This window comes from Nyctereutes procyonoides, unplaced genomic scaffold (genome assembly GCF_905146905.1).
Source record: "Nyctereutes procyonoides isolate TBG_1078 unplaced genomic scaffold, NYPRO_anot_genome, whole genome shotgun sequence".
Classification (NCBI taxonomy): Eukaryota; Metazoa; Chordata; class Mammalia; order Carnivora; family Canidae; genus Nyctereutes; species Nyctereutes procyonoides.
The window spans coordinates 38828533-38848729 of record NW_026575131.1 but is presented as its reverse complement, the minus strand read 5'-3'; the positions used below and the strand labels follow the sequence as shown (position 1 = coordinate 38848729).

Below are 20197 nucleotides of genomic sequence, written 5' to 3'. Positions count from 1 at the left end.
ATGCTCCTGGATAAACATCATCTTTGTGGCCACACATTGTTTTATGAGCTGAGTCATCAGACTGGCTGACTCCTTAAATGCTGCTATCTGATTCTCCAGGCAGCAGAAAAAATGGGAGAAGATATGAAGTGTAGCTCACTGAGCTCTGCAGAGAGGGCCGATCTCATTGGCCAAAAGTGATGAGCGGATTTATCATTATGGAGTTTGCTTATGGTAAAAACTTTACTAACATAAGTTTAATTTAAGTGAAAAAGATGATGCTGTCTGCATGCCTTGTATGTTATATACAAAATCTGTTTGGTTATGGGCTGTTTTTAATAGCCACCCATCTTCAAGGACATTCCTGCTGAAGACTTGATCCCTTCCTCAGCCAGCAAGTTGCAATTTATCATCTTAGGTAATAAGTTCAGTCCAAAAGTAATAGTGACATGTTAAGTCAAACTGTTTGCAGAATTGTTTTTTTAGATAAGAAAGCATGTTTATCTTTTACATAGCTACTTAGTAAGATGTATCAATGCATTTTTAAAAAGATTTTATTTATTTATTTATTCATGAGAGACACACACAGAGGCAGAGACATAGGCAGAGGGAGAATCAGGCTGATGCGGGACTCAATTCCAGGACTCCATGATCACACCCTGAGCCAAAGGCAGACGCTCAACTGTTGAGCCACCCAGGTGTCCCTCAATGCATTTTAAAGTCAATGTACCTATATCAAGGAAATTTACTCTTATTAACTCAGATTTCTGAATTTGGAGACTTGTGACTTGCTGAAGTAAATTTCTCAGTTCTCTTTCCAACCTATTGCATCATAGTCTCAGGAAACATACAAGTAGATCACTCCCCAAGAGTTTATGTTGACTTCCTCTTAGGTGATAGGCATTGTTAGTCTCTGTGTGCGGTAAAAATAAACAAAGAGCAATCTTTGCCACTGAAAAAGGAAACAGATGTTTGTGCAAGGCAGACACATTTGGTCTCTTGGAGGAAGGTGGGATGAGTAGGTGCTACAGGAAAGGCCCTCATGGGAAAGCAAAATCCCCTTTAGCCAAAGACAGTTGGGGAAGCAATCCTGGGGAGATTGGTCCTTGGAAAGTGAGGAGGGTCCATGAGTTTCAAGAGAGGAGAATACACAGGTTGAGGGATACTGTATGCAAAGGCCCACCCAGAGCCAGGAAAGGGCAGCTGCTTGTATCTGGAGTTGGGATGGCCCTAGAGATTTCTGGGAGAGCAATTTCTGGGAGGTAACAGGGTCAGAAACCAGACCTTTTGAGAGTCAGATGAATTACATTGAAATAATCCAGAGTGGATGATTCTTCTTCAAAGTCTAGATAGAGGAGGAAGAGGGGGAATGGTGGATGAGAGTACCAACAGAGCAGATGTTCCTGGAAGGAACCTGTGGAGCAGAACCAGGTGAAAAAGGAGTGCAGGTAGCAACAATGGTGCAGTGAGTTCCTGAGGATCCTGATAAGGAGCAGACAGTAAAGCTGGGTGGTGGTGAAAACATAAGGAAGTGGATGGAGAGGAGGGGAGGGCAGGGCACCGAGGGTCCTGACTTTCAGAAGCAAGCTGGAGGTTGGCTCACATGCTGAGAGGGGTGTGTATATGTGGGGTGAGAGTGGACAGACAGCACTAGGAAGGGCTCAGAGCAGATGCTGTGGGTACAGGAGAGCAGGTGTATATCCCTCCTGAAGGCCAATTCTCTGTGACGTGCTCTACCCTCTTTTGCTTCAGCTCAAGAAAACAATCTAAATTTAGTATAAAGAGAAAGACTGTCGAGTCTGGGACTTACCAGATACCCTTCTTCTCACCGTGGCTCCTTTTCTTTTCTCTTTAAAGTTGGGATTAATGCATTCCTATCCCCGAGCTGTGGTGTGTAGTTGCTGATTGGGACTGTCTTCGTCTGGGGGAAGCTGTCACCTAGGGTGAATTCAGACTGGGAATAAGAGAGTAAGCTTTGGGAAAACCAGTCCTTATGCTGAGACTGTGATCATGTACATCAGCCAATGGGGTGGAACTCAGGAGGTGAAATAAGAGCTGTAAGGTTGTTCAGAAAGTCTGTATAACTTGGATCACTTACTAGATAGCTCCCTGGAGAAAGCTTTGTGGGAATGTGGCTTCATTCTGTTGTGACAGTCCATGGTGGTACTGGGCAGAGGTCTTTCTGGAACAGTTAGCTGCATAAATAAGGGTCTCTCTTTTATTATGTTCTTGAACTACCCCGAACCTCAATGTATCTAACCATTGAGAAACTCAATTATTTACAGAATATTTTCCCAGGACAAGAGTGGGCAGCCTTTGTTTGTGGGAAGAGTCTATAGGGAAGGAGTTAGAAGTCCATGGCAAATTGAGCTTAGTCAGGCCTGGGAGGAGGAACCAATCATAAATGGCATTATGAAGAGTCAACAAAATCTGTTGATTACCAGGATATTCTTGTATTAGTCTTGCTTCCTATTCAACAGGTATGTGTCAGATGTTAGGTGAGGTGCTGAGGAACCAAAAAGATGACTTTAGTCTGGAGCTTGCCTTTTGGGAACTGTCAGTCTTATGAGAGAAATAAGGCACAAACACACAGAATTGGAATCCTAGCCCAAAGAGGGAAGGATCCAGTCTGCTAGCTGCAGGATCAGGCGAACTTTCCTGGAAGTACACTGATCTGGGCTTTGAAGAGTGGGTTTGCTCAAGAATGATATTGAGGGATGGATGACACTGGGTTTTGGCTTGGAAGTGCTGGTAACAGAGATGGATGAGTCTGCTGGGATTAGGGCTGGGAACACAATGTGGTACAGATGTAGGCGGAAAGGAGAAGTCCTGTAGTTGCCAGGATTATACTGGTCTTTGGCGAATGGCTGACCTAGAGTCACAAGGTGATATTTGCAGAAGGAAGAGGGAACAGATTTTTGGGGGAGGAGAGAAAGGAGGAAAGTTTTGGGACAGAGCCAGAAAATCCGTGCAGCCTGTAAGGCAAGGGACTTAGGAACAGCAGTGACCTAGATCCAGCCTAGGGCAGGATCTAGGATCCCAGTGAGGAAGAGCTTCCTTACTAGGAAGCCTACTGTGATTGTTTAGACTCCAAGCATCTACCGCATAGGCCAACTCTGCGAAACAAGAAATGGAAGAGGCGGCAGGACTTTGGGCTGGAAGGCATCCCAGGGACGAAGGGCAGAGCGAGGGGCCTCAGTACGCTCCACCTGGTTCTCCCGCGGCTGCGACTTCACCACCTTTTCGGGTCTGGCGATACGCAGGGTGGTTCCAGGGACCTTTCCGGGGATGGGCCGTGACCACGCTGTGGGTGACACTGGGCTGGGTCCGAAAACAGCATCCTTCCCTTGTCGGACAGGGGTCTCGCGGCGACCTCGGTGCGCCTGGCGGGAGGTGCCGGAGGAGCAAGGCTCGAAGGGCCTGCGGCCTCCCACCTGCCCAGCCCGCCTGTTCCCGCGCTCGCTACCGCGGAGGGCGGGGTCCGCCGCGCAGCTAAGCCTGACCCCCGCCCCGCGGGGCCGTCCAATCACCTCTCGCGGATTTCCCTCCGCTGGCGCGCGGCGGCGGCGGCGCGTGGGCTCGCGGGCTCGCGGGCTCGCGCGCGGGCTCGGGCGGCGCGAGCCCGGGCGGCGCGAGCCCCCGCGCGCCGGGGAGTGGCGCATGCGCGGCCGTCCTGCGAGCCCGCTGAGGCGAGCCGAACCGCGGCGGCGCCGGGAGCCGAGCAGCGGAGCTGTGAGGGACCGAGCGGCGGCGCGGGAGCGGCGGCGACGGACAGGTGGAGAGCCCTCGGCCGCGCCGCCCGGGACTGCTGGGCCGCCCGCAGAGCCTCGCGGTCCGGACGTGGCGGCGGCGGCGGCGGCGGCGGCGGCGGCGGCGTCCCCGGACGGCCTGTGAGGGATGCGCCGCCCACTGCCCCGCGCCGCCTGACCGCCCCCGCTTCGGCTTGCGGTGCGCCACAGCCGGGCCCGCGGCCGACCCCGCCGCGCTGTCGCCCGGCCGCCGCGCCCGCGGGGCCGCGCCCGGCCCGGCCATGTGGACCCCCACGGAGGAGGAGAAATACGGCGTAGGTAGGTGAGGCTCCGGCCTGGCCGCAGCGGGGGTCCCGGGGACGCGCCCGTGCTCTCGGCCCCGTCGCGGCCCCGCCTCGACTCGCGCCCGCGCGCCCCCGCCCCTGCCCGCAGGCTGCGCGGCCTCGGCGCGGGCGCGGGCGAGCGCGGGGCGAGCGCGGGGCGAGCGCGGGGCGGGGGCGCGGGCGGGGGCGCGGGCGGGGGCGCGGGCGGGGAGCGGGGCGCGGGGGGCGGGGAGGGCGGCAGGGGGCGCTGGCGGCGCGGCCTCGGCAGGTGCGGCCCGCGGGCGGGGCCCCTGTGACCGCGCGAGCTCTCTAGCGTGGGGCACAAGGCGGTTTTACCTAAGAAGCCAAATCCGGGGCTTGTTTTTTCCGCTCTCAATTTTAATGAGTTTCTGCACCTGAGTTGATGAGCCCGATGACTGTTTATTTTTGGACTGGAACCTTTCAGATAAAAGGACAAAAACAAAACAAAACCAAAAAAACAAACCACGTTGACATCATTTTTCTCCAGTCCAAATTTTTGCAGACGTTTGAACGCGAATGTTTGATCTGTTTTAATTTGTTTTGCCTTCAGGATTAGAAATAATTACCTTACAGTGAGAAGTGTTTTTGGACATGTCTCAGCGTTCAGTATGTATTATGGTCACAGTTTTGTTAAAACAACAAAACAGCAGCCAAGACCTGTTTTCAGATGAGACTGTTAGTCCTCTTTAGAATCCTCTTTTTTTATCTGTTAACTCTAGAAACTAACATTGTAACATTACACTTGTGTAAAAGGAACGTTCAATAATTTAAGGGATTGGACGTCAGTTTTCCTTTTACTATGTTCGTGTTTTGTGGCAATAACATGATAGAAAGGTTCAGCCACATTGCATTATTGTAAGTCATCGGTCATCTTGTTGAGTCAAAAACAGATTTAAAACGTTGAACGTACAGATTCCTCTCCCTCCCAAGCTTGTAATGGAAAGCTATAGATGAGGAATCTCTCCAAACATAGACTTTTATTTCCCTTTTTAAAACTGCAGTTCAATCAAGATTTAGCTCACAATGCACTATGAAATAACTTTTCAAACTGACAGTAGTTACAAACATTTAGGAATAACATCAGGCAAGTTATCATGTGAAAATTGAATTTATTTAAATTTAAGGACCTGCAGAGAGATCTATGCTGGTAGACAACCATGTTTTGGAAGGTAACTTTCTGAAGTTTTTAATGAGCTATGCAATAATGGCAGGATAACATGCTAGGACGGAAGTGATAAAAGGAGTCCTAGAGCTTGAGTCACTGTTGAGAAGGAATTGGGGAATGGTGCTCAGAGCCCGGATTCACCTTTGGGGACATTTTACCCTTTCTCTTAGAGCATTCTCTAAACACTATATAGATTCCATGAAGTGAAGGGTTGATGGCTTATCTTCTCCATAACTTGCTTTCAGAACTGCTGAACTGTAATAGCAAATAATTGACATGAAAGTGGTCTACTGTTCAGTGGCATCTAAGTGATAATTCCTTCTGGGGAAGAACCCTTGAGAAGGGAGTTAGCCAAATTCTGAGTCTTGGCCTCTTTTTTTACTGGCGTTGTGGGCAAGTTATTTAACATCGTTTTCTTAATGTGTAAATAGGGGCTAGTATTTACCTATAGGGTCGTAAAAATCAAATGAGAGCATACCAAGAGCTTAATAAATGTTAATTTCTTCTTTTCCCTTTAGTACTTAGAGTAATAATAACACTAGGTATTTCCTCTGGTGTGTTAGTTCTTAGAAGGAGGCAATGCAAGGTAATCAAGATAGGTATATGTAAATCTCAAAGCACTAAGATTTGGTGTGTGATATAATGGGAAGATGGAATAAAATTTTTGTATTCTGAGGACTGTGGGTTTAGTTTTAGAAAAATGGTTATTTCCCAGGAAGGGGCACAACATTGGGTACAGGGCAGGACCTAAATGCTTGGTAAATGAGAGAGACTGTTACTCGGAAGACTTTGACAGCAGTGACTTAGTGTAATTTAGATGCCTTTTCTGCCAAACAAGGCATCTTTTTTCCTGTTTCTCTCATAGCTTTCTTCTACTGTCTCTTCCTCAGTTATGATCTGAAACATTGTTCAAAATTTAGGGTACATCTCTTTCCATAAGCATGTTAGGGCTACACTCCTAGGTCTTTTATTTAATAAAATGCAGTTTAGCTATAAAGTAGTTTAAATATTGCACTTACAATAAGAAAACCAGTTAATCAAAAATAGTATTCTAGCTGCATTATTTAATTGCTAGCTTGAAAAATCTGTTACCACTATTCCTAGGAGAAAATATTTTGAGTTTCAACTTTGATTTTTATGACCAGTGTGGAGCACGAGTCTCAATCTCTGCTTGCTAATCCATAATCCTTATAGCAGGGAGGGAAAACTTGTACCTACTTCCTACTAATTTGGAGAAATTGCCTGGATGTTAGGGAAGGAGTCCCCTGTTGCAGCAGTGCAAAGGAGTTTTTTTTCCACTGCAGCTGTTCATCTGTATTTGACATTGGTAAGGTGTTTGAGATCCTGTAGAAACATCTTACTAGTTTTTAATTTTTTTAAAATACAGAAATTCTGCACTGCATTTTCAAATTATTTGATTTATCCACTTTGAAGTAGGTATCTGAGCTTCCATTTTTATTGTAATATTCTGTGGTTGACTTTAGAGGAAGGAGAGGAAACTGTCCTTTTTTGAGGTTTAGTTGTGGGCCGGTCAGCATGCTGCTAGGAATTCTCACTTATGTTACACCATGTAGATTTGTAGAGCAGATCTAACTGGATCTCAGGGGTTGTTAGTCTTTTTTTGTCCTTCATAAATGGAATATACGCCTTTATTTTCTTTTTGGCAGTGGGCAATATTTTGTAATATACTTGACTTTCTTGCTATCCTTCTCTAATATTAAAGGGGCTGTTTTTTAACTGAATCCTTTAGCCCATGTTCTGGGACTCTCTTTCCCTCTCAGGTTCTCTGCTCTGCTTTTGTTGCCATTTATGCTTGGAAAGCCCTGCATCTTTCATTCTTTACCTTTCCAAGAGGCTTCCTGTTCTAAAGTGCATTAGGTGAGAACAGTCCAACAATTTTTGTGAAACATTTGTCTTTTCCCGTACTGATGGCACCCATACTACCAAATATAGAAACCGAAGACCAAGAAAGTGTTTTTCTCATCCTCTAATCACCGAAGCAGTAGTAGCAGCAGCAACCACCAATAACAAAACAAGGATGTTTATAATTAACTTCTAAAATAGAATAGCAGCAAAATTTTAGTACATGTGTACTTGTATGGCATTTTAGGAGTGGAAGCTTGCTTCAGGTTGTCATTTGTTATATGTCATAAGGGAATTTGTTATTATGTCATATTGTCATAAGGCAATTTTTAAAAAATACTCAGGGCATTTGTTGCTGATTTCCTTTATTTATTTATTTATTTGCTGATTTTCTAATCTACACTTAGTAAACCATGACAAATTTTCCTCATTAGTAACCAGAATAACTTATATTTTAGTTTTGTAATGTTTTGTTTATGTAATTAAAATGATTTGTTATGTTTATTTTTATCTAATTTAAAAAGTAATTTAGATTTTCTGCCTTACTTTTACCAGATTTCGTTTTGCTTGATTTTCCCCAGGTAAGGAAAAAAAGCACTTTAAAAAAGAAGCCCTGAGTCCTTAAAAGAAATTTAGCTTGTGAAGATCCCATAGTGCAGAGACAGCTGAAACTGGGGAGGGAATAGATTGATGAAACCAAATTGGAAAGAACCAGTGATCACAGAATTTTAGTAAATCTGTTGGTAAATAGGCTACAACTTACTAAAATAGTGTGAAGGCAGTAGGCTTTTTAGTTACTTGTTTCACAAGGGAATCCCAGTCTTTGAAGCTTCCGAAAGGGCCCCAATCCCTTTCAGAGTTTAGTAAAGGCATCCACTAGAGTAGAGAAAATGTCATATACCCAAGACTTTATTTTGTTCTGAAAAGTGAGGCTGTGCTTGATCTTTAATGATTGGGGTTTAGTGTTCACAGGAACTTCCAAGTCATTATTCTACTCTAATATCACCTCTTCTCTCTTATTAAAACTGATGAGAAACTTTAACTGAGACATTAGGTGACTGATCTAAGTAATTTAAGCCAGTAACTGCTGAGTTGAGATTTGAACCTAGGATTTTGGGATTCTAAGCCACAGCTGCTTTCATTATATCATGTTGTTTCTGAAAGGAATTTGTTGGTAGTGTATGTCTCTGGCTCAAAAGATAAGGCATTCTCTACAGACTTTTCAATTTAAATTTGATAGTTACACTTAAGGAATTTTATTTCTATATTAAACATTTTTATAAGCCTACATGGTATTTATTGTTCTTCTAATTATAATAATTTGCATTGGTAATGAGTACATATTCAGAGCATGACGAGTTTTAAACAGCCCTGAACAGTATGTTGGGTTGTATTGCCTTTTCTTTTTTTTTAATTTTTATTTATTGATTTATTTATTTACAATAGTGAGAGAGAGAGAGAGAGAGAGAGAGGGAGAGGGAGGCAGAGACACAGGCAGAGGGAGAAGCAGGCTCCATGCACCGGGAGCCTGACGTGGGATTCGATCCCAGGTCTCCAGGATCGCGCCCTGGGCCAAAGGCAGGCGCCAAACCCCCGTACCACCCAGGGATCCCCTGTATTGCCTTTTCTTAAGACACTGTTGGTTGAGGGGAAAGAAGGTGAATTTAGCAAATACTTATTGAGTGCCTCCTCAAACCAAGAGGTCTTTGTTTTGACCTGTCATTCTGTAAAGCAAACAGGAAATAACCAACAGGAAATTATCAACATTTTAAATAGAAAAGTCATTATGCAACAATATTCTGTAGTCCACTCAAATGTTACAGTTCATTTTATCATGCATTGTTACAAGGGAATGTGCTGTGGAAACATTAAGTTAAATTATAAACATGACACCTTTTTCTATTTAGCATTTTTAGACACATTTGAAAGCATAGCGGTTTCAAAATAATGATCATTGAGATTGAAAGTACTTTATACCATATTTTTACATTGGTGCTGAATTTTAATTTTTAATAGTTTATATTTTGAACCTTTTTTTTTGAATTCTGTGTCTTTATTCTTGATGATTTATTCTGTGTCTTGGGAAATTTTTTCCAATGTGTAAGCATTATAGAGTATGCTATATTAGGGTTTTAATTCCAATGTTATGCTTTTACTCTAATGAATAAACTTGTTTATGATTATGCTCTCAACTCTTGCATAACCCTTCTTGACAGATTTTGTATGGAGAAGTAAGATTTTTTTTTTTTCACATAAAGCCTCTAGGAACTTAAAACATTTTTCATAAATATGTTGTCAAATTATTTTAGCTGTGGTCCAGGTATTTGCAGTTGATTTGCTATATCACACGTTAGGATACTCTAGTAGAGATAATTACCGTGTTGGGAAATGTTATTCAGAAGCTTCCTGTTTTCCTACTTTTCTTTAATGGAATAAAATCCCAACCTCCTGTTTTCATCTGTTTCTCTTTCTCTCTTCAAAACTCATTCATGAGCTCTTACTCATTGGTGAGTGAGAACCAAGATTGTTGGGGGAATTAACGTATGATGAATGCAGAGCTTTATATTATAGACTTAGTATCATACCTCAGATGTGCATTTGGCCTTTATTCAGATACATCTAGTGATAGTGCCCTTACCACTTTTTGGGACAGCTCCATTTTATTTAGACAGCTATGATTTGAACATCTTCCTTAGTGAATATACTCTGTAATTTCTTATAAGTCCACGTCCTGTGCTTACATTTGAATAATTTGCGTCATAGCCCTTCAGTAATTCATAGCATGTTAGAATTGTAAGGGATCTTAAAGATACTTGGTTTAAGGTTCTAGAACTAAATAAGTCTATTGGAATAGCTAACATTCATTAAGTGTTTACTCTGTGCCCAACACTTTTATGTTACGGCTCAAATTAGCTTTTTTAGTTTCATCTGCAGACCTGCTTGTACTTTACACTTTAGCCAAACTGAACTTTCCCCAAGTCTTCCAGGTCTCTAATTATACCAGTGCTGCCATGTGCCAGCACTACTTGTCACCTATTAAACACTTCTTATTTTTACTGCATCATGTCTTGTTCATGTTATTCCTTTTACGTGGGGTCTTTTTCCTTTTCCACATCTCAAGTTTTTCCTGCCTGGCAAGGTTCCTTTCATATATTGTTATCTTTGTAAGTCTTTTTCTAGACCCTTGACCCTCTCTTTCTCCAGCCAGATAGATTTTATTCTTTTAAAATTCATGGAACCTTGTACTTTGCAGTGGTATATTTGTCTTCTTCCACTAGACTAGTATCTTTCCAACTTTTGACTGTGCTCTACAATAAGAAATAGATTTAAAGTTGCTATCTCTTTTGTGTGTATGTGTATCTATATATGCATATATATAAGGATATGAAAAAGTTAAACAAAAGTTTAATGATATAGGACTGTACAGTGTGCTCTGATATTTTCTATTAATTTCTATTTCACTAAGAAATATTGGTGGTACCTCACTGAATGGACTTTGTGACCCATTGTTGAAAAAATGCTGCTTTAGGCTATAAACTGTTAAAAGTAGGGATTGTTATATTTTTATTTGTATTTTTGGCAGACGTAACTCAGTGCCAGGCATGTAGAAGGTTTTATACACATATTTGTAGAATAGAATTGGACATTTTAAGTTAATGTGGCATAAAGCCTGATTTTTGGAGACTTTTGGCTACCGTTTCACACTGATTACTCATGTTGAAGTTATAGTAATTCTAGGTTTTCTGTTACATGAACTGGAGTCAAGCTAGGTCTCTTCCACCCTGAATTTCTATACTAATAAACATAAACTTAAAATTTTAGTTTCGTTTTAAAAAGATTTTATATTTCCATTACGTTTTATCAAGGGGGAGCATATTTGATTTGCCACTGTAGATTCTGAGTTGGTGGGGGACTAGATGTATTTGGCTCAGCAGTATAGTCTGTCAAGTCTTTTTGAAGCTTGAGTTTTTGATCTCACATACTATCTTTTCTTTGAACTTTTATCTACACAATTGATAAACTTGTCTTCTTTTTCCAAGTGGCTGATAGAAGTGTTGAACAGAATCAGAAAAATTTTACTGTCTAGAGGGAAGTGTCTAGTTTATAGACAAATAGATTTTGCTATGTTGTGTTATGAAAACAAATTATCTGGATGATTTATTGAACATTTTATGAAATTGCCAGCTGTTGCCACCTTTGTGAACCTGATGGTGGTTGGGATTAGGATGGACTCTATAGCCACAGAGGAAAGATGTTGCTAAGAGATCTGTGTAGCTGTACATTTAAGTGTGGGGGACAAGGAAATTTAGCATTAGAAAGATGTTAAGTCCATTTTCATCGTCTGTATCAGATTTCATGTGCATTTCGTGTTTAGGAGGAAGGGTGGCACCAGACTTCTAGAGTTTTGTTTCTGACATGGTCTTCACATTTGCTTCACTAGATTTGGGTGGACAACTCAACTCACCCTTTTCCAGACAGGCTTTATAACTTTCCTACCTTTGTTACTTTGCTTAGGTTCTTATAATATGATGAATGAAATACCTTTCTCTGCCTAGGGAATGCCAGCTTAAAAAAGCTCAAATGTCATCTCTTTGATGCCTTCCCCAGCTCTGCTGGATATAAATAAGCATTGCTGTTTGCTCCTACAGCAGTTGGTACCAACCTCTTGGTACTTATCCCTTTGGATGCATAATTGCCTCTCTGCCTCAGGGGATTGAGCTTCTCCAGGAGAAGGAACTTTATCTTCATATTTGTAACCTCAGGACCTAGCACAGAGTGAGTGATCAATAAATGCTTAATTAGGAGTCCAGTCTAGTCAGGAGTTTTAATTTATTTTCCTTGTTAATCCTGGTAGTATTTTAAAAGTCAGGCTGTAAATCTAATAATATTTAGTTAGAAATTTGTGCCATCATGAATACACTTTTTTTCCCCTTAGCCTTTCTATTTCTTAAGCCTGTTAGAAAGGTTTACTGCTGAGTTCAACTAACTGACTTGGGGTGGCAGTTTTAGAATTCCCGTATGAATCCATTTCACCTAGAGTTTCACAGTTATCACAACAGTGATTCAGAAATCTTGTAGCAGGTAATTGGGATGTAGTTTGAAATTACCCCAACAATTCTTTCCTTTGACATCTTTGGAGAAGCTATGTTTTGGGTGAATGACTTTTCCAGAGAACTCAAGGTTAAACCTTTAAAAGCACCAAGAAAAGATTTTGTCTGTTGTTGTTGAAATTTTTCTAAAATATATTCTTCCCTGTATTGTGATTTCAATATGTGAAATACATTCAAGCCTTCTCTTTCTGTGTTAACATTTTCCTTTTGATTACATAAGCTATATATTCATTAGAAATATGTCAGTAAATATAGAAAAATACACAAAGAATATGGGTGATATCTTACTTTTGTAACCCATACATAACTCCTGTCAACCTATTAGTATATCTTTCTAGTTTTTTTTCTATGTACGCATTTAAATAGGCATTTAGGGGCATCTCAGTGGCTCAGTCCGCTAAGCGTCTGACTCTTGATAACATCTCAGGTTTTGAGCTCAGGGTTGTGAGTTTGCACCCTGCATTGGGGTCCACACTGGGCATGGAAACTACTTAAAAAAGTAGTAAGTTGGCTTTTAAAATACACTAAATTTAAGGCCATCCTGTGTATATTGTCTTACAATCTTTTATTTCTATTATGCTCTGAACCTTTTCTTATGTCTGGAATGTTCATTGCTTTAATGTCTACTGTTCCATAATATTGATGTACTACTCCTACTTCTGAATAGTTGGTTGGTTGAAATGATTTCCAGGACAATGAGGGTTGTTATTTCTCTGCACCCTTGTCCTTTTAGGACAATACTTTCTCTACTGATTTGCATTTTTCAAAAATTCAAAATTGATACATACTTGAGGGGAATAAATCCTTAAGCATTACAAAAATAAAGTGTTTCCTACTACTGTTTGATTTCTTGGGCATCAGTTGTTTAACTGAACTTTCTTTTTGGTATTATTTATAGAAACAAATGATTATAATGTTAATACAGTGATATTTGTTGCTTCCTCACTGAAATCCCTAATTCCGTTTGGTGATTCTCGTTTGCTCCTTTTCTCACCTGGCTGTGATGTGCTTAGGGAGTTTGGGGTGGGATATGTGGTACTCTGATTCATTATTGATGACTTGAAATTGTTTTTGTTTTTTTGTATTCTTTCTCTGTACATTTCTTTTCTTGGTAGCTACTTTGAGTATCATCCTTTTCTTTTTTGCATTTGCTAGCCACACATTGCTGTTTTGCTTCTCTCCCTAGCAATACACTTGCAAGCTAGACCTGCATTGAACTTGTTCAAGGAAAATTGGGTAATCAGCCGTGTGAAAAACTAAAGTGGCTCCTTTCTTCTTTGGAGTGAGAGTCAGTGCCTTTATGATAGATTCAGTCCTGTTAAAAGAAACTTCTGACTCATGGTCAAGGCTGGGTTCTGTATGAAGGCCTGTCTTTGAAACAGAGAGTATTCTGAGAGTGATAAAACCTAATGCAAATTTAGTCTGTTCAGAGGACACTTTTCCTTGTGGACGGGTACATGTAGATAGGACATGATCTGGTACTGCTGCAACATTTTTGTTGTTATGAGGAGAGCCAGGAAGAAGGAAGTTTCGTTTTACTTTTCAGTGTGGAAAAGGGATTTAAGTACTATGGTTGGAGGGAAGGAGCCTTTGAAAAGAAAATATTTTGATTCATTTATTATTTTTTAAAAATTTTAAAGGTTTTATTTTAGAGAGAGTGTGGAGGGGTGGGGCAGAGGGAGAGGGGGAGAGAGTCTTAAGCAGGCTCTGCACTGGGCTTGATCTCATGATACTGAGATCATGACCCTGAGCTGAAACCAAGAGTTGGATGCTTAACTGAGGAGCCACTCAAGTGCCCTTGATACATTTAAACGTATTGGAATACTTAAGCTTTTAGGAGACTGTGGTTTATGATTGTAAGTAATGATACTGTGTCCCATAAAACACTCATTGTTTTTATTGATTTACTTTCTCAGATGCTGTAGCAGGTTTCTGTATTAGTAATGATCTATTTTAATTGATTAGTTCTTTAATATTTATTTATTTATTTAAAGATTTAATTTATTTATTCATGCTAGAGAGAGAGAGAGAGAGGCAGAGACACAGGCAGAGGGAGAAGCAGGCTCCATGCAGGGAGCTCGACGTGGGACTCGATCCTGGGACTCCAGGATCATTCCCTGAGCTGAAGGCGGGTGTTGAACACTGAGCCACCCAGGGATCACAGTTCTTTAATATTTAAAAATTATTTTTATTATGGTAAAATATACAGTTTACTCATTTTAAGTGTATAATTCAGTGGCATTAAATGTATTTAAATTGTTGTATAAACATCACTATTTACTTCCAGAAAATTTTGATCATTCCAAACCGAAACTCTTTACTGCCCCCCCAACCCCTGCTGCTCCTGGAAATCTCTATTGTACTTTTTGTCTCCATGAATTTGATTATTCTAGAAACTTCATATAAGTGGAATCATACAGTATTTGTCCTTTTGTTTCTGGCTTATGTTACAGCATAATGTTTTCAAGGTTCATCCATGATGTAGCATGTAACAGACTTTCATTTCTTTTTGTGAATGAATAATATTACATTGTATGTATATATATGACATTGCTTATCCATTTATCTGCTGGTGTACACTTGGGTTGTTTCCAGCTTTTGGCTCTTTTGAATAAGGCTGCTATATGAACATTGGTGTACAAGTGTCTCAGTTTGAGTCCTTATTTTCAATTGCTGGATCAAATAGTAATTCCATATTTAACCTTTGAGAAATTACCAAACCATTTTCTCTACCAGCCATACCATTTTCCCTTACTAGCACCAGTGTGTGAGTTCCACATCTTCACCAACATTTCTTATTTTCCTTTTTTTGATAATAGCCATCTTAAATAGATATGAAATGGTTATCTCATTGTGGTTTGGATTTGCATTTCGCTAATGATTGGTGACGTCGACCATCTTTTCATGTACTTATTGACCATCTGTAGATCTTTGGAAAAGTATTCCATTGTGTGTGTGTGTGTGTGTGTGTGTGTGTATTCCATTTTGTTTATCCGGTGTTTTTGGACACTTGGGTTGTTTCTTCCTTTTGGGTATTATGAATAATGCTGCAGTGAACATTTGGCATATGAGTATCTGACTCCCTGGTTCCAAATCTTTTGGGTATATAACTAGAAGTAGAATTATTTATCATACGGTAATTCTGTATTTAGTTTTTTGAGGAACCACTATATTTTTTTAAGAAGATTTATTTATTCCAGGGATCCCTGGGTGGCGCAGTGGTTTGGCGCCTGCCTTTGGCCCAGGGCGCGATCCTGGAGACCCGGGATCGAGTCCCACATCGGGCTCCCGGTGCATGGAGCCTGCTTCTCCCTCTGCCTGTGTCTCTGCCTCTCTCTCTCTCACTCACTGTGTGCCTATCATAAATAAATAATAAAAATAAAAAAAATAAAAAAAAAGATTTATTTATTCCAGAGAGAGGGAGAGAGAGCACACGTGTGAGAGGGAGTGCCTGGGGAGACGGACAGAAGGAGAAGGAAAGAGAGAATCTCAAGAAGACACCCCAGTGAGCATGGATCCTAATGTAGGGCTCAATTCCAGGACCCTGAGATCATGACCTGAGCTGAAATAGAGTCAGACGCCCAACCGACTGAACCCCCATACTGTTTTTCATAGTGCCTGCACTATTTTACATTCCTACTAGCAATGTGCAAGAATTCCAATTTCTCTACATCCTTGCCAGTCCAGTATGTTACTTTCTGTTTTTTAAAAATATGTCTTTATAATAGCTGTCCAGATAGGTGTGGAGTGGGTTTCATTGTGGTTTTGATTTGCATTTCCCTAATTAATGATGTTGAACATCTTTTTATATGATCATTGGCCAGTTGTATCTTTTCTTTGGAGAAATGTCTATTCAAGTACTCTGTCCATTTTTTTCTTTTTCAAGTTTTTATTTAAATTCCAGTTAGCTAACACACAGCGTAATATTAGTGTTAGGTGTTGAATTTAATGATTTATCACTTAAATACAACACCCAAGTGTTCATCACAACAAGAGCCCTCCTTAATACCCATCACCATCACCTGTTTATTAACCCATTCTCCTGTACACCTCCTCTCCAGTAACCCTCAGTTTTTTCTGTATAGTTAAGTCTATTTTCCGGTTTGCTCTCTTCCCCTCTGTGTTCATCTGCTTTGTTTCTTAAATCCCACATATGAGTGAAATCATATGGTATTTGTCTTTCTTCGATTGACTTATTTTGCTTAGCATAGTACTCTCTAACTCTATCCACTTCATTGCAAATGGGAAGATTTCATTCTTTTTTATTATGTTGCCCATTTTAAAGTAGATCTTTTGTTATTGTTGTTGTAGCTCTTTATTCTGGGTACTAATCCTTTATCAGATACATGGTTTGTAAATGTTTTCTCCCATTTCATGGTTTGCCTTTTTACTCTTTTATAGTGTCCTTTGATACACAAAAGTTTCTAATTTTGACAAAGTCTACTTTATCTATATTTTCTTTTGTTGCTTGTGCTTTTGGTGTCAAATCCCCCCCCCCCCAAAAAAAAATCATGGTCAAATCCATCATGAAGCTTTTCCTATGTTTTCTTTTAAATATTTTATAGTTTTAGCTTTTACATGTTAGATCTTTGATACATTTTGAGTTAATTTGTATATATGGTGTAATGTAGGGGTCCAATTGCATTTTTTGGTATGTGGATATCGTCTTCCCAGCACTATTTAAGAGTCCTTTCCCCATTGAATTGTCTTGCATCTTTATTTGAAAATCATTTGACTGTAAATGTGAGTGTTTATTTTTGGGCTCTCTTCTGTTGGCATATATGTGTCTTTATGCCAGTACCATACTGTACTAATTACTGTAGCTTTGTAGTAGGTTTTGAAATCAGGAAGTGAGTTTTTCAACTTTGTTTTTTTTCTCATGATTGTTTTTGACTCTTTTGGATCCCTTGAGATTCCATGTGAACTTCTAGGATGAATTTTTCTATTTCTGCAAAAAATGTCATTGAGATTTTGATTAGAATTGCATTTAATTTGTAGATTGCTTTGGATAGTATTGTTATCTTAACAAAATTAAGTCTTCCAGTCAATAACCATGGATGTCTTTATGTTTGTTTTGGTTGTCTTTAATTTCAACGGTGTCTTGTAATTTTCAGTGCACAAGTCTTTCACCTTTTTGGTAAAATTTTTTTTTTTCTAAAGATTTTACTTATTTATTCATGAAAGAGAGGGAGAGAGAGGCAGAGACACAGGCAGAGGGAGAAAGCAGGCTCCATGCAGGGAGTCCAATGTGGGACACGATCCTGAGACTTGATCCCGGGACTCTGGGATCACGCCCTCAGCCAAAGGCAGATGCTCAACCGCTGAGCCACCCAGGCATCTCTTTTTTTGGTTAAATTTATACTTGAGTTTTTTTTTCAATGATGCTTTTATAAATGAAATTTTTTTTCTTAATTTCATGTTTGTACTGTTCATTCTTAGCATATAATACAACTGATTTTTGCATGTTAATTTATATCCTGCAACTTCTGAGTTCATCTATTAACTCTGATTTTTTGTGGGGGAGCATATAGATTCTGTAAGGTTTTTCTTTCTTTCTTTCTTTCTTTCTTTCTTTCTTTCTTTCTTTCTTTCTTTCTTTCTTTCTTTTTTTTGGTAAGGTTTTCTATATATAAGATCCTATCATCTGCAAAGAGAGATAATTTTATTTCTTTTCTAATTTGGATGCTCTTTCTTTCTTCTTTTTTTCTTTTTTGTTTTGTTTGCCTAATTGCTCTAGTGGGAACTTATAGCACTATGTGGAACAGGTGAAAGCAGGCATCTTTGTTTGAGGAGGAAAGCTTTCAGTATTTCATCATTAGTATGATGCTAGCTGTGGGTTTTTCTTATTTTTTTGTTTAGCTGCAAATTAATTTCCATTTCACTTAGTTCATGCTACTACTTGTTAGTGGCCCTGTTTTGCATGTTGTTTTTTATCTGTAAAAATGTATCACCTGAATATGGGCATTTAATCTCATTCTTCCTCTCAGAATTCATGCCTCATTTTGTTGGTAGTTTTGTGTCTTTCCTCAGTCCTGATTCTTTCTTGCCATAAAGTTAATACTCACAGTGAAGAGAAGATACTAAAAACTTATTTATATAATTCTAAAGAATATTTTTTAATAACTTTGTTATTTTATTTTTTAAACAGTAGTTTAAAATTACACAAGTTAACCTGTGGTTATTGTTGGAAAAGTAAAAGGTAGAAATGGGTAAAACACATTTATTTAGCTCAGATCTTACTACCCAGAGTTGTTTATTTATTTATCTATTTATTTAAGATTTTATTTATTCATGAGAGAGACACACACAGAAGGAGAGAGAGGCAGAGACACTGGCAGAGGGCAAAGCAAGCTCCATGCAAGGAGCCTGACACGGGACTCGACCCTGGGTCTCCAGAATCATGCCCTGGGCTGAAGGCAGTGCTAAACCGCTGAACCACTTGGGCTGCCCGAGATACTTATTTTTTATGGTTCCCCTCAGACTCCTCTAATCAAATGAAAATGATTTGAAAGTTGAATTTGAAGATAAGTTATTTAAAGTCAATCTGATCTTCGTGAATCAACACATAAGAGTGGCTCCCAGGGTGGCTGGGCGCGGTGCACTTGGTTAGGTGTTGGACTCTTGGTTTCAGCTCAGGTCATGATTTTGCGATCGAGCCCTGCCTGGGGTCCGTGCTCAGCATGGAGTCTGCTTGAGATTTTCTCCCTCTCCCTCTGCCCCTTTCCTCTCTATCTCTCAAATAAATAAAATCTTAAAAAAAAAGTGGTTCTCACATGTACTTTCACTTGGGGATGTTCTAGCTAATTCTTCACTCCATAGAAACCATGTAGTTTAAAATAAACTACAATGTTGAGAGAAAGGAACTCATGCAGTTGTAGTCAGTGGAAGGTTGGTAGAAGCATTTCAGACAGATTTAATATGAAGGTATAAGTAGATAGAAATTGTTAAAGAACAATTCAGCCCTGAACATGTAGACTTGGAGATGAGTTTAGTTATGATTTAGAGATGGAGGATAAAGATGGTATGGAGATTAACAGGTTACAAAGATTGGGTAGTTGAATCAACTACAGTTGTTGGAAGAAAGGAACGTTAAACTTTGTTTCTTGGCAAAAGTGGAAGAGGAAGATATTTTTTTGAGATAATGAAAAACATAGGTAGTAACATGAAGTTAACAGTGTAAGTCTAACTGGCAAGTTAAGATATCTCATTGAATTTTTTTTTTTTATTGATTTGGTAGACATTTGTTGAAGATCTGGTATCTAGGCTCTGGGGAATAATGAAGGAAGACGGCACAGCTCTATCCAAAGACCTATAATCTAGAGGATTGTGAAAATTAGATTTGGGAAGTTGTTTTATGAAGTTTTATGAAGATAATAGTTGAGACAGTGCCAGTGGATAAGAATTTTTAGCTAAGGAATATATATATATATATATATATTTTAGGATTATATATTCATGGAATTTAGGTCTGGAACAGACCACAATGATGTAGTTCAATCTTTGTTTTCCTTGTTTTTTTTTTTTTTAAGATTTTATTTATTTATTCATGAGAGAGAGAGAGAGAGAGAGGCAGAGACACAGGCAGAGGGAGAAGCAGGCTCCATGCAGGGACCCTGATGTGGGACTCGATCCCGGGACTCAGGATCACGCTTTGGGCTGAAGGCAGGCGCCAAACCGCTAAGCCACCCAGGGATCCCAATGTTTGTTTTTCTGATATCAGCAAGGTCAGAGATGTATAGTGACTTGCTTATGGTCACCCAGTTTGGATGTTTAGGTCTTGAATTCAGATCCTAATTTCCTGTACAGGGCTTTTTCTCCTATATATTGAATCTTGGGGAAAAAAAAAGTCAGAAGAAGATGGGAATCAGTCTAGAAATATTCATCAGATGCCTTCTATATAGTAGAATTAATAAAGGAAACAAACATTCCTGTTTTTGAGGAGTTTATGCAAAGGATTCTTTCATTTGTAATAGAAATCCATCTCAA

General features: G+C 40.0%; 1 protein-coding gene across 2 annotated transcripts in view; it reads left to right on the top strand.

Annotated features, from left to right (window-relative positions):
- The first annotated feature begins 3984 nt into the window (after positions 1 to 3984).
- Positions 3985 to 20197, top strand: part of DOCK3 (dedicator of cytokinesis 3) — a 505777-nt gene continuing 489564 nt past the window's right edge. For both annotated transcript variants that reach the window (XM_055343227.1, XM_055343226.1), the window contains exon 1: positions 3985 to 4046. In XM_055343227.1, the coding sequence (XP_055199202.1) occupies positions 4010 to 4046 (37 nt within the window). In that variant the 5' untranslated portion in view covers positions 3985 to 4009. The remainder of the gene's footprint in view (positions 4047 to 20197) is intronic.